Raw genomic sequence first — 15,725 nt, forward strand, 5'->3', positions numbered from 1 at the left:
TAACTCCTCTTTTTCCATGAAGACTCTTTTGAACTGCTATGGCCCTGTTGCCTTTGCTTCCAGGTCATCAGGTCAGATGCTGAGAAATCAGGAGAGTGCATATAATAAAAGAATGTCTCTTGTACATAAGAATTTCTTTCAGGAATGAAAATCTTTGTTCTTGGATGGTCCAAAAAGAAAAGCTTCTTAATATCTCATTGGTTATGTTAGAGATCATAAAATACCTATAAACATTTGTGGATAAAGCAGCCATGAAAAAGGACTATCATTTAAGAAAATACTTTTAGTGTATGAAATGCGGAGTTGTAGCACAGTCATTGTTGGGAATAAAATCTGTAAGGAGAAAGATTCGGTCGAACTCATTAATTTTTTGTTGTTTTTTAAACTGGTAATTATAAGGAAATTAGTTGCATATTTCATGAAGAGTTAGTTTTGTTTTCCTGTTATTATGTCAGCTATATGCTGTTTCTTAAATATGTATTTTTATTAGAAGACAGTAATTAGAAATTCTATATCTTCCTGTTCTTTCCCCCTTCTGTTTTCAAAACTGAAAGAACAGAAGTTTTCTGCATTTTGATCTAAAAGACTATTTTCTTTCTTTGCAGGTTAATAATGAGAATGTAGTGAAAGTTGGCCACAGGCAGGTGGTGAACATGATTCGACAAGGGGGCAATCACCTAGTTCTTAAGGTTGTCACAGTAACCAGGAATCTTGATCCAGATGACACAGCTAGAAAGAAAGGTACTTTTTCCACTTTTCTTAATGGAGTCCTTTTGGTCTTGCTCTACACAAAACAGAATATGGATGCAAAATGACTGTTTTATAAATTCCGCTGTATAGATTTCGCTTTTAAAATTTGAAACACTCTTAATTTAATTCTGTTGACTCATGCATTAATATGTGACAAAAAAGGTAATATTGTTCTGTCATGCTTGCCATGAAATTTAATCTTTAAGGATCCTTATATGTTTGAAGATCTTGTTGTAAAATGTCTCGCAGTAGTGAGAGAGAAAAAGCACAAATAACAGATTATCTTTTATTGATTAATTCCAAATGTACTTGAAATGAGGTTAGTTTGACTCCTCTTGAAATAGTTGAGAACTTACTATTTTGCAAAACACATGTTTTAGAAAGGACCTCTGTAAGAATAAGAAAAGTAAACAATATGTTTAGGCTGAAGTTCTGATAGAAAAAAAAAAGAAGTACATTTTAATGGGAAAATTGCTTAGATGAATTTAAAGTAGAGGGGTTATTCCAGCCAGGAAAAATCTCTCCTCCTCTCATAAGTAGCAAACATGCATAGCGAGCAAGAAAGCAGCTACTCTGAGAGGTTAGTATAGCCACCATGTGCCTCAATGACTTTGGGAAAGAATTATCACAGTACAAACACGACAAGTTTTTTTTCCAGCCTAGGTGTTGGGGGTTTTTAATATTAATTTTAATTGAGATTATGGGTTAACATATATCATAGGACTTGGCTGCTCTTAAGAATTTCAGTGTGTTTCCCACCCCCCCAACAAAACCACCACCAAAACTTCACAAGACAAAAAAAAATATTTTGCACTATTTCCTTCACCTTAGATACCCTCAAATTTGCTCAGATAAAAGCTATTCTGGGAAGTCATTAAGCCTTCATAATTACCATTAAGCAGAAAAGATTGCAGCTGCTAACTGGTGTTCAATACAGCAGCACCACATTTCTGAAAATTCCTGTTCCTCCCACTAGTTTCTTGAATTGTCACTTACAGCTGCCTGGCTCCTCAATGCAAGAGCGGGCTGGAAGCTGGCACCCAAGGGCTCCCTCTTTGTCCCTGAGTAAAACTTTGTCTACATTGTGAGTGTTCTTGATATCTAGCGCTTTAAAAAAAAAACAAACAAGTGCCTTGGAGGGGGAAAAGGCTATATTAAAGTAAATAACATCCAAACATGGTCCTGCATTAGTTTTAGCAAGAAAGAATTACTATTCACACATTTTAAACAAACCTTTCACCTCTGCCTTGTGGGATGTGTCATATTGGCCTTAAATAACAGTGCTGTTATCTACAACCCAAAGGGAAGTTACTTCTATAAAAACAAACCCAGTTGTCATCTCTCCAGAGCCTTCCATTGATAATGTGTCATTTCCCAAAACCTTTCACTTTTGAATCTTGTCCCTTTTTGATGCAAGTTGGTAGCATTTCATGTTACCTGGCAATTGCCGCTGTACCTTGGGAATTGTGTGGAAGGATTTTCTTGCCATCGCCTCACTGTCAAGGAGACCGAGTGTTGGATACCCGGCCTCATTTAGCAATCCTGTGTAGTTTCCCTCACAACTTTGTTCTCACTTCTCTTGTTAGGCAAGGGCAGACCTCAGGCTGGAGTTAATATGTGCAGTGCTTATGCTGCCTCATATCTGGCACTGAGCCTGAGCTATATTTTTGCTTTCCTGTGACACTCTGTCATTCAAGCCTCTGTAAGATGATGGAGCTTAACAGGGAAAGGATGATGCTGACATAGTGGATATAGTTGATACGGGAATAACATTGTCTACTTCTTTCCTCCATCACTCTTTCTCGCCCTCAAACTGCTTTGCCACCTTTTGTAAAAACGGTATAGCCTGATGTATAGTATTGACCAAAACACCTTAAAATCGTTAATTTTTCCTGATGTCCCTGAGCTATTTCTGTTTCTTATAAATCTCCAATTTTCCTACCGACATTGGCATAACCTTTTCTGATGTTATGCTCCTTTCTGACCACCAGAAACATTTGTTATCAGAATAGTAAAACACATGCTGGATTTTATTTTCTGTGCTAGATGATTGCCTTGGTATTTTAAGATCTTATTTATTCTGAGGATGACCTGTTTTCCCTAGTCTGACCATAACTATTAAGATAAAATTGAACCTTCTTTCTTGTATTTCTCAGATGTAACAGTTTTTCAAAGGTGAAATTAATCTGACAGAGATTGGCTGGTCTCCAGGAGGTTTTTAGCTATGTACATTTCTTAGAAGGAGGAAACAACTTCCGCAAGGCACTTTCTCTAGAAAGTCTTTTTTGTGCTGAAAACCAGAAGTGTACAGTTATTTAGCTTTAAATGTTTCTATGTATCCTGTTACATAAAAGCTTACCGATGTGTCAAACAACCTACGCTGAAAGTAGAAACGGTATCGAAATCCAGTACATGAAAAGCAGCTCAGGGTTTTTTCCTGTGCATGTATTTATTTAATATTACCTTATTTAATGCAGCATATTCTTTTAAATGTACATTCTTTTTAAATGTGTATGTGAATATAGTGTTTGAGAGCTGCATATTTACTTATACTGTCTATCCTTCTGTTTAATGCAAAGCCCCACCACCACCTAAGCGAGCTCCAACCACTGCACTGACCTTGCGGTCTAAGTCGATGACCTCAGAGCTTGAAGAGCTTGGTAAGAAAATGTTTTTTGACAAGCATGCTGGCATAATAGAAATTTTTTAAAAATGTATCTATACATGTATGTATATATGTTAAATTGACTAAAAGGAACTGCACTGTGTACAGTATATAGAACAGAAAAGGTTTTAAGAATGCTGCATCTTTGGACAGTTCAAATATGCATGATTCGCATGAATAATTTTTGTTTAAACTTGTGCCTTTACTGCTACGCAAGAGAATGTTGATACATTTTATGCATCATCAAAGTTTGGCACACCTACTAAAAAGTAATGCTGTATCATATTTTGTTAGCTTTGCTTTCTAAATTTTCAGTTCATCTAATATTGTTTTATTTTAAATTTCTGTGGCCTCTCATTAGTGGATAAAGGTAAGCTGTCAGAAGCTGTTGTTAAAAAGCTGACAGTATTAAAGCAGCTTCAACTTCAACTTGTTTTCATTAGCCTCTGATCTGAAAAAGTGCATATTATGATATCACTTTGACTTCTTTGCATGATATAAACTTAATTCTTCTCATTAGTGGTAACAAAAAGTACTGAGCATTCAGTCTTTTATTTGCTAATTTTAAGAACTGTGATTGTAGATTCCTTTGCTTGTTCATTCACATTCTAGATATGCATCATTCTTTGGGAATTTTGATTTATTTTATAGAAGTCAGGAAGGTGATAGTTCTTTTCTTCTTGGTTTTAATCTGTTAGGTCATTAAAAAGTAGAATTTCTGCAGCTAGACTAATAAATATGTTATGAATGGACCATATAGACAAAGAGAAAAGCCCAGTGTATATTTATATATGGCTATTGCACTAGAACAGTGTGTTTAGCAAGTGACAATTTGGAATAAAAACAAACCATGTCCCTCATTGCAGAGTAATAGAGTCTATCATAAAATAAACCCATTTTTCCATGTAACCCTTCATTGATTTAAATACTTACATTTAGTAATCATTTTTATTTCTGGCATGGATTCATATGAAGGCCAACTGGAAGGAATCAGAGCCACTTTTTTTTTCCCAGGAAGTCAATGTTCTCTGGAGTGGATGGACCTCATCCATCCTTTAGTGAGTCAAGTCACGTAGCTTCAGTGGGAGTCTTGACTATCAAAGGGGTGCTGAAGTGGTTACTGTCGTCTCTATGCTATAACAACCAAGTGAAGACCAAAATGAAGCAGGCTGATTATTTAGCTCTAACGGATCTCAGAAAATTTGATTTTTCTGTGCCAGGAAATTTAGGAGCCTGACTAAAGGTTTCAGCAGCTTGTGAATACTCCATATTTTTTCTTCCAGAAGTAAAATGTAAAATATAGTTTCTGGAGCCGTTTTTTGAGTTTGGGTGTTTTGATTTGTTTTCCTTTCATGGAGTGCTGAGAGGTTGTAAGACTTTACTGGCTTATCAATGTGCTTCCTAAGGGGACAGAAATACTTAGGCACCGTTTTTACCCCTTCATTTTCCCCTTCTGTAAATTGCTTTCAGACTAAGGGTATTCTTCTATTTCTCTTATTTTTCAGTCTTATATAGTACACACTGTTCTTAAAGCAGAAAGAAGTGGCACACTTTTCTAGAGGAAAATAGTTTCTTAATAGTAAAGAAGGCCATCGTATTTTAGCTTTCACACCCCACTGTTCAGATTGTAGTACTTGATCTGCTATTTGTTCTTATCAGCTGGCAGAAACCACTGCAACTCTTGTGACTAGCAGCCACAAGGACATACTTGAATCTTTAAACACTTTTCCTATCCATATCTGTATGCAAATGGAGCAAATATTACAGTGGCAAGACTTTACTATTCTGAAGAATAGTCCTGAAGCATGTTCCCACAGTATATGTCCCCTAATAAAGCTCTGGTAGTACTAGAGCATGGTAGAAAGGTGTCTTCTTCCTAAACAAGACTCTAAATACCAGTTCCATGATGTTCTCAACATTTTCCACCCTAGCAAAAATATGACTACTGTTATAAATAAGATTTGTTGTCTACCTATTTTAATATTTGTCCTGTAAATGGGCTATTATCAGAAGGAACAAGAATTCTTAAATTGCACAGCAACTGAACAAGCTTCCAAAGAGAAAATGTTCTCACTATCATCAGTTAAATTTGTCTTCTGATATAAAACCACAGATTGTATGTGTGTATTTATATATAACTTATATATCTGTATATGTGTATATATTGGACATCTGTATGATCTATGAGAACACCCACACTTTTATATCCATTAAACTACCTAATGAATAAGCATTTGTTTTCTAACAGATATGTGCAAAGTAAATAGGAAATATGTATAGATTAACACTGTGGATGTTCTCATCAATATATATGTGTAATCTTTTTTCTGAACTGAAGAAGCTCATGGTCTCAATAATGTCTCGTGGCAAAGAATTCCACAGGCTAATTATGTGCTGTGTGCAAATGTATTTCCTTTTTATTAGTTTTAAATGTGATGCCTTTAGTTTTATTAAATGTCCCTTTTTATGTAATAGAAGAAAAAGGTAAATAGAAATTTGCCAGATTTTTTCCTTTAGAGTATATATTTTGATAATTTCTCATAGCTAAGCTAAACAACTTCATTTAAAAAAAAATATATACATCTTGCAGTCTTTACAGTCACTTCCTTTGCCTGGCTCTGAACTCTACTTACAGTGTATTGACATGTTTTTAGCTACTCTGTTCTCCATAATACTGAGCAGGCCATCTCAGTTGTTCTCTTTCAAATGAGTTAATCCAAAATATGGCAGATAATGTGTGCTAACGATTCCACTTCAATCTGCAAAGACTTGAAAATGCCCTATTAACACAGTTTGAAAGCCCTGGTATCAATAAGTTGTCCCAATTACTGTTTTCAAAAAATAATTTAGGAAAAAAAATTCCACGTGTATCCCTAATATCTGCAGGGGAGCAATATCTTATAGTTAAGGTATAAGCCCCAATAAAATGTGCTTTTGCCAAGCTGTTTATCTACTATGGTTTGATACATGCGTAGTAGAGGCTAGCAGGGAGAGACTAACTTCTTAGATGGAAGAATAATATTTATGCTTAAAATGACAGCTAAGGATTTAGCATATAAAAATTACCTTCAGAATTGATTCACAGTTCATTCCCTTTCTATTTCCAAGCTTCAGTACGGAAGAAGAAGGGTAAGGGGAAGCATTTTGTCTCTTGTTTAACCTGTTTCTCACCTTTCCATAGTGAAGGATAATAACATAATGTAAATGTTGGCATATGGTCCAGTGTATTTTATGGTGTCAAATGTACATTAATTATTATATATGTTTTTTAGTTATTTAGTTAATAAATTGTAAACATGCTAAGAACCCAAACAGAAGACTACATTTGAAAATATTCCCCACATTTCTTCCTTTTGTCTCCTTTCATCTTGCCTTTTTTTCCTTCTTTGTATCCAACTCTTTTCCAAACCCTTCCATATCATCTCCTCACAGTTTCTGTGCTAACTGGCAGCCACAGGGAATATGTGGCCAGTAACATATCCCCAGTGTAGTCCTACGTTAGTGATTTTGCTCGTCTTCTTAATGGCCACATGTGACTCCCATAACCACACTGTCTCTGTCTCAGGAAATAGGGATCTTGCACACCACACTTGACCTTTTGATCTGGAGAAATGCTGCTCTGCACAATTTTAAGTTTTCAATGTAGCATCTTCCATGCTGTCCCATATGCATGGAGTGCCCTCCCTGAACTGATTCATAAGGCCACTACCTTCTCCTTGAAATCTCTCCTAAAGACCCACTTCCCCTGTGATCCCTACTAAGCAATCATCTCTGTAATGATGGCTAGGCAGAGGGTTAGGTAGAAATAGTGGTGCTACTTCAGTAGTTTTTATAAACATAACTGTATATTTATATGTATACAAAGTTTGTTTGTGTTTAGCTGTATTTTTCCATACTCCTGTATGTCATTTTGCTTTCTTAGATTGTGAGCTCTCCTGAGCAGGGACTGTGTCATTTACACGTTTTCATGGCATCTAGCACAAGGAAGAGTCTCAAACCTCCCCGAGCCCCTTGGTGGTGACTGGTAAAACAGTCTATCTCCCGCTCTTTGACAAAGTTCAGTGTCACAGAAAGGAAGGCTAGGCTGTAGGCAGTGTCTTCTCTCAACAGGGAAGCTTTTGCTTTTTAACTTCAAACAGGACAAAATTGGGTTATTTTCCACTCTTTACTTTTCTGCTCTTTCCTGACCTCCCTTCAGGTCACTAAAAGCTAGTGATATTTTCTATTCTCCATTCAGAGAATATGACAGAATAAACCCCACTGCTACTGAGATTTTTCCAAAAAATATGTTTTGGCAGCATATAAAATCTTTACATTGTTATTGTAGAATCTTCAGTCAACCAAGAATTCAGTTTTCTGAGTAATAGGTGAGGGAAGCATTAAGATTAAAATACTGGCTTTCATGGTTCTGTTTAACTGGTTTTGTTGGTTGTCTTTTGAGAAGGATTCTGGTTCATTGGGAGGATAGGAGAAGGGAAAGACATAGGCTGTATTTTTTGTACTCAGAGTAGAAGATGTAACATTTGTGCCTAAACAGATAGGCAATAAAATCTTTAGCTTCACACCAGTATGGCATGGGCCATATTATCATTTTATGGCAGTTACATAGCACGAATTACTAAAATATAAACTGTACTTCATCTGTGCCACTGACCTGCTTATAGCAGTTGCCTGACTCAGACAGTTGGCCTCCAACTTCAAAATATCTGTTTGGAGGGGATGTGTTTTCAATAGTGAAACTACTTTCTGGATTTTGTGGGATAGAGGGGAGGAGGAAGAAGTGTTGGTTTTTTTTCTTTTGTGACTTGTGGATTTTCAAGAGTTGTTGAATGACTAAATGATGGCAACATGTACACTAAGAGTTAGTTGTAGCAGCAACTTTTTTGAAGCAGTACTTAAAATGTAATTCTAGGTAATGTGTAGTTAGCCCACTAATAATGAAGAATAACTAAAATATTCATGCAGCAAATTAAAATGAAGATTTGAAAATACTTTAAAAATAAAACTTTAAAATAAAATCTATGAACAGCCCAATGCATTTTTCAGTCATATTTTCATAATCACTACAGGAAATAGGTATCATAAGAGTTTCAAAATTAATATTTTAAAATAACAAATTTAACTCTATTCACAATATGTTCATGTGGCTTATGAAAAACTTTGTTTTAAAGGGTTTTTTCCTTCAGTTTTTGTTTTGACCTGATTTTTGATAACTTCTTGTGGGTAGAGAATTTTTAAATTATATGATACATAAGAAGCATATCCATAAGCTAAGATCTGTAGATGTCTAGATACATGATTTAAAAGTTTCATACTCCTAAGTTTTGTTTTTGTTGTTTTGTTTTTGTTTTTTACTGTCAGGAAATGGGCTTGATTTAGTGAGTAATTTGGGATTTCTGGTGAAAGCTAAAGTGGACAGTGTTTAGTTTTAAAAACCTAATATAAAAATCCTCTAAGAGAAAGTACAAAATTAAGAATAGAGCAGGTTAAATTTTTATAGTGAAATGGGAATGACAAGATAAATCATTCTTCTGCATTAATTTTACTTTGATATTGTCACACAAGTGTCAGTTGTGAGCTAGAGGGTTGGTTTGTTTGCTCTTAGCTTTGATATGGTAATCAGTATAAAATAATCCCTGTATATGTCTTGAAACTGGTCTTTGGGTTTTGATGTGGGCTACATTACCAAATATAAATGTAAGGTTTTCCTCCATTGAAGAGTTTAGATGCTAGTACCACCTCTCAGACACAAAATAACTGTGATATCATCAACACAGAATGTTGTTAACAGACATCAAGTCTTAGTGGCATTTGAATAGAAAAATATCAGTTGATGGCATTCAGAAGAAATATTATTAGCTCTGTCTGCAATAAGCATTCACACTTCATCCCATTCCTGTTGTCCATTGTTTCAAAGGTGGCACATGCTATTGGCATCTGAAACAATGCAATTGCAGAGCAAATATATATAAATGAATGCCAAACAGCAGATTAGCTTACAGAGTTATGTTATGTTTGAAGAAACCACTCACAAAGACATCTGGGTTCAAAAATAATTTATTTATTTCACTGTGGTGAAGTTGATGATGGAGATTTGTCTGCAGGAAACAATGGAAATACCAACAAAGCAACTTTTACAGCACTCACAACATCGACTCCTTTGGTAGTTTCCAGCATCTACAGTGCTTCTATGTAGGAAGAAAGTTTTCTGATCTTCACCAGAAACTGCATTTTAGAAGATGAGAGCAAAAGGCATCAGGCTTAATGAAGAATTCTTGAAGGATAGCCTTGTAAGTAATTGATTTGCATTACATATTTGAAATTCTAATGAGGTAGCAATATAATAATAAGATAAAGGTTGTCACTGGTTGTCATTTCTCACAAGCACAAAGCAGTGACTCTGGGTGGAATTTGTGAAGTATATGTGTGAAAATATATGGGTGCCATCTTTTCGTTGATGTAGCAAAGTTACAGGTTTTATGACTTGTGGACTGCTCACAAGTTAGGATACAGCAGTGTGAGAAGGTACAGGATTAGGACCATGCCCATGACATAAGTGCTTTTAAAACACTTTGTAAGAGAAAATGATTGAAAATCAGCATGTTTCAAGGAGAACAATGCTAACCCTATGTTTTCCACTGAAAAAAAATTGGCACCTAGCTGGCAATATGCTTTTAAGCACAGAATTAACTGATAACTCTCAGTACTAAACACTTCTTCAAGGGTTTATGTTGCTTGGGGCCAGCAGCTTTAACTAATCTTTTGAAAACACTGGGAATCCTGAGCAGAGATCAGCTGAGTCTCTGCGTGGGTGTTCTCCTCATTTATGCTAGTATTATTTTGAATTTATCAGCTTATTTTTGAGTATGTAGTGCCCTTTCATGATACTTGTTTTTCTTTACTACAGGACAGTATTTGAAAAGGTTCAAAGAACCTTTCCACATCAGCCAAACAAGACAATGGTATAAAAGAAGTTGGAAAAGGAATTGTAAGTGTTAAAGAAAATGTGGGGTTTGTAGCATTTGGAAACAGATGAATTAAATACGTTGGCATATGTGAGTTGGCATATATGACTAGATATACTCAGATATTATTAGTTGAATATGTGACTACATATTCAAAATCATGAGTGCTTGAGGAACAATAAAAATTGCATGTGTTTCCCAATGTGGTACAGTTAGGACAGTGGAAAACTTTTTCAACACTTTTAATGTCTTCTCTCTCTTTTTCAGGAGCCAGGGAGATGAAGGACTTATCTCCCTCATCTCAAAACTCCCTTTGCTGCTATTTCTCTTTCTTTTTCCTTCAAATGTTCATATACCCATGTTAATTAATTTCTAAAATAATTAAAAATAAATGTTTTTAGCTAATTCATCATAGTTTGTTTGGTTCTTGCCCTCGGTGTGAAAGCATGAGAGTAAATGTAAGAACAGAGAAGGCTGCAAGTGTCTTAGATTCTCTACCTTTCTTTTTGGTTTCTTTTAGTTGATTGTTTTTCTTTTGTGACTAGGCCAAATTTTCAAATGCTGTCTCTTAAACAGAACATCAAATTGCCACTTAAATTCCACCTGGCTTGCAGGGTAGGAGTGGGTATTGACTATATTCTCTGCTTTGTTTTTGTTCTTAAACAGAAATCACTGTTAAACAATGACCATTTCTCTTTCAAGGTAGGCTGAATTGTAAGGCTTCAGGATTGCAGGTGCATTTTGAATGCCTGTGTAATTATTTCATTAACTGAACATACTGTTAAAGAGCTGGTACTTGAAAATTGTATTTGTAGATAGAATTTGAACATAGCAGTTTTCTGCCTTCCTTAAAATTACATTGGATGTGTGTGATTATAATATGTAAATGTGATTTATATGTACTAATGTGAAGATATTTTCAGCCCTAGAAACACAAATAAGACTTTCTTTCAAGAAAGTTTTGATAGTTCTTTATTGTGAATACATACAAGTAATTTTCATAAGTCATGTAATTGTATTTACAGATACTCAATGTTAAATGATTCATTTTAGTCACTAAACAGTTTTTATGTTTTACTCATTTATTTTACACAGTTTTCCCTTTTTTGGATTTTAGTGTACTTTGTAGAGTTTACAGTATCCCAGAGTACATACAAGTATTTTTACTCCATTTTCATAGAAGGAAAGTGTTTCAAATGGCTTATGGTTTCTGACTGTATTGCAAAGCACTTCTGTTATTTCCTCATTATGCTAACTGCTAAAGTAATATTCTCTGCCTATTGATTGCAGTATGGTAAATATGTGATTTTGGCATTGTGATTTAAGCACAATCCTGCAAATTGTTCATTTGGGGTGGGACTGGAAGAAGTTAATTCCAGATTAAAATGTTCTCGTGGTGGCAGATTTATGAGGATTAGCCTAGTTGTCTAAATGAAAACTCAAATCATTCCATTTCTGTATATTTTTAAACTATACATTTACATGACATAACTGCAGGCCGAACTTGTTTCTTTCTTCAAAGTATGAACATAAACAACAAATCTTAACCTTTAATATTCTTACTCTGAAACAATGCTTTAGCTAAGTTTAGTCTTTAAATTCTTAGCAGTATATTGAAGGCTCAGTTATACTTTACCTACTTTTGGTCTTTGATGGATTTTTATACATTATTCCTGTTTGAATAGCTAAAACAAAAGCCATTCCTTTTCAATGGGCATAGCTCATGTAACAGAGATCCATTTTTAACCATTTGCAAATAGGAGTCACCTGTTTTTCCCCAGAGGCTCTAGAGATCCATTCATCAAGTACAGTTGCTTCTATGGCAAGCAACATTATAATATGAACTTCTATAGTCTGGTCAAGCTTTCTTTTAAAATCAGTACGTTCTCATCTTTCTGCTGCTGCCCCATTAGTATTGGAAAGCTGTTGTAGAACTTTGTTCATTTGTTTCTTTGAAAGCATACATACCGTTTGCCCAAATTGTCCTTTGTGTAGTTCTTCCCCACTCACAGACACTCACCCTGAAGTATTTATCAAGTTACTTCCCAGCTATTCTTTTACAAACTAAACAGGGCAGGGTCCTCTGCATACATATGGTAAGTGACCAAAAAAATCTTAAAGGAATACAGTGTAAATAAGTGCATCTACTTGTTTTAGATGTTTGATTTTTTTTATTTCAGACATGCAAACTTATAATTGTATGCATAATCACTCCTGGTCTTTATGCTAAAAATAAGCTACTTACAATTAAAAATAAAAGAAATTTTAAAAATTAATCCATGAGATTAAAGCAACACCACAGCCATATTTTTATGTAGTTTAAAGGAATCTCTATGAATTTTTAATAAGCACACGTAAAGACTACCCCTTTAGTTTTAGTACTGCTTATGTAACTGATTTTTGCAGATTATTGACAAGGAAACAAATTTTATTGGCTAATGAAAGAAATTAAACTTGCAAACTCATATTTAGGAAATGCGATGGAACAAAATACATGCATATGCAGTACCTGACATTAAGGGCTATGTGCCTAGACCTGTTGGCACCAAGGAAGACTGAATGTCCTGTGTTCCCATCACTTTTCCAAAGGAAAAACACATGTGCCAAATATTTGACTGTGGTTGACTGCAGATGCTAGAAAAGGTGGGTGATACTACAGCATATAGGTGCAATTGGCATTGTATGAAGTTTTGCATAACTGATTGCGCCTGGTACAGTTTCTGTCTGTATCTATCTTAGGTATTTACAAGGCATCTATCACCTTGGTACCTAAGCAGTTTGAAAAATGCACCCACCCCAGGAGGCATGATGCAGATACAGGCAGAGGCCCAGGTCCAGAGCAGCAGAGGCAGGTCCCAGGAAGCTCCCCAACTGTGTTACCGCTGTTGTTGAGCTCCTGGCCCACTTGTGGCCAAGGAACATCTCCACCTACCTGTCAGCAGGAACACGTCCAGCTCCACTGGTGGGGAATCTGGAAAGGAAAGATAATGGAAAAGGCAACGATCCAGTAGCAGAGGTGAAACAGAAATGGTGGGATTTCAAAAGGAGGGATTCTTAAAGAGCAGCACATCTCAGGGGAGGGATCAACTGCCAGTCCAAGTGGCAGGTAAGGCACAACACAGGCATAAATCTCAAATGTTCTTCAGTGAACAAAAGTTAAAGAAATACCTCTGATGTCTCTAAAGTTTGTCTATATCCAAAGCCCTGCTCTGTTCTTGGCCTCTGTCTTAGTCCTCTATCCCTACAGCTGAATCGACTGTTCGGTCCTCTGTGTATCTCAACCCAGTTATTGCTACAATCCTGAATATCTCTAATAACAGACTTAAAGGACTCTCACTGATAATGAATGTTGTGGTGCAAAGAGACAGCATGGGGTAGCAGTGCTCCAAAATGATGGACATACTCATGAACCTAAAAGCTGGAATAGTCCCGGCTTCTGATCACCATGTTCAGAACAGAATTGGGCAGAGCACAACAGACGGAGCAATTATCCTGTAGCCACCAGGAGCAGTTGCTGATCTACCACATCAGACCAAGCTCTGTATCAGCCCAGTGCAAACACCTGTACAGGGCATCACTGCAGAAAGAGAGGACCTGTTTAACACAAAAGAAAGGAAGACAGATAGGACTTTGATGAAGGTTCACTAGTTACTATTATGTGGACCACTTTAATAACAGATCTAATTTTTTCTTTAAACACAACAGAATCAGTGTGGTAAAACAAAAAAAGAATCTTCAGAAACCTGTGAGTCCCATGTGACTTTTGGAAATAGCTGCACAGTACTCACAGTGACCAAACACTAAAGTTAAAGTGCAGTGGGTCACTGACTTCCAGATGTTTTTATTTACTTTAGCCCATATGCATGCTCGTTTCTGATTCCCTTACTTGGTCATTTAAGGATCAGAATGGGAGCCATGCCCTGTCAGAGGAAGGAACATGAGGTTAGGAACACGAAGCAAGTCACAACTTCAGAGACTTCTAGTTTGTTGGCTGGTATCACTAGGAATAAAGTTATCTATAAAAGACATGTGACCTGTTTTCCTTGTAAGTTGTATATATCACTGTGAGCAAAATGGTACATGTAGGAATGGCATGTAAGGTGGAAGCAACTGGAAAGATCAGAGATTCTGACCTCTTCCCTTTGCTTCACACCTAAGGAAGCTAGATGTGCTTCTTTGTACCCACTGTAATTAAAGCTTGGTTTTAAATGAGATTTTTTTTTAAAGCCAATTAACAACCAAGTAAAATCAACCATGTTGATACATAGTTTGCTCTGTAGCAAATTCTGACTTGACTTCATAGACTTTTTTTTTTTTGAAGTCACCCCTTTGCCAAGGAAATGAGGTAAAGGCAGTTGAGGTAACTGAGCCAGCTTTAATCCTACTGTTGGCAGCAGTTCAAAGCAGTCAGCCTCTTCTCTGGCCAATAAGGAGAGTTTCTGGCTGAACTGAGTTTTCCAGTACTCCTACTGTAACTGGCACACCTTTTCCACAGCACCAGCCTAGCTACTGGTGCAAGCATCTTACCAAGATCTGGTCTGAATTTAGGGCGACCTTTGGTCATCAAGGAATGGATTTATTGTGCAGAGACTGACACATTCATCAAGGTAGTGTCAGTCATTTGACTTTCAGGCAGTTTTCCCATGATTGCTCTGTAGTAAACGAAAGCTTGTGTAAGGCTATGCCTGTAATGCACCCCTGGTTTCCCCATACTCCATGTCAATGCTTCACAAAGCTTCCAGAAACTGGAGTTGCTAGAGTTGTTGAACACTTTTTTACAAATAATAACAGTTATGGATATTCCTCCTTTTCATTGCTAGTCAAGCTAACAAACCTATCCTAGAACCTGTGAATGTATTCATTATTCATAAGTATTCGACAGTAGTTTCCACAATTGACTTTCTGCCCATGGGTTTTCACAGAGCGTTTGCTTGTACTCTTTGTCATTTGTGTGATTGGTCACCTATGCCAGATGCTGTTCTTTCAGCTCTGAAAAGACTGATTAGGAGTATAGCAAGTTGTAAATTTTCATAGAGTTTTAGAAACTTTGCAAAAATGTGTTATGCTTTTTCAGTGAAACTTTTCTTCACAAGCCTCTGGCACTTGTGTAAACATGCACAAATAACAAAACTGTTATGATCCCCCTGAATATGAGCAAGCTAAACTCAGTGATACTGTTGACAGAAATATTCATAAAATAATGTGGGATTTGGAGGTTTTTTTTACTTTGTTTTGCTCCAGTTTTTGACTTTTAATGTAGTTTGGTTCTATTACTTACCCATTGCTAGGTGGGCTGTTTAGAACACTTATAAGGAAAATGGAGTTTTTAAATACAGGGAATTTTC

At 36.1% G+C, this 15,725-nt stretch overlaps 1 protein-coding gene across 1 annotated transcript in view; it reads left to right on the top strand.

The window, feature by feature from the left end:
• Window positions 1–585: 585 nt before the first annotated feature.
• Window positions 586–15,725, top strand: part of SHANK2 (SH3 and multiple ankyrin repeat domains 2) — a gene marked incomplete at its 5' end in the record, with an annotated part of 39,951 nt that continues 24,811 nt past the window's right edge. The window contains 4 exons of the mRNA XM_010194826.1: window positions 586–741; window positions 3,330–3,410; window positions 3,777–3,785; window positions 6,524–6,544. Of these exons, the coding sequence (XP_010193128.1) occupies window positions 586–741; window positions 3,330–3,410; window positions 3,777–3,785; window positions 6,524–6,544 (267 nt within the window). The remainder of the gene's footprint in view (window positions 742–3,329; window positions 3,411–3,776; window positions 3,786–6,523; window positions 6,545–15,725) is intronic.

The sequence above is a fragment of the Mesitornis unicolor genome, unplaced genomic scaffold (assembly GCF_000695765.1).
Source record: "Mesitornis unicolor isolate BGI_N332 unplaced genomic scaffold, ASM69576v1 scaffold16011, whole genome shotgun sequence".
Classification (NCBI taxonomy): domain Eukaryota; kingdom Metazoa; phylum Chordata; class Aves; order Mesitornithiformes; family Mesitornithidae; genus Mesitornis; species Mesitornis unicolor.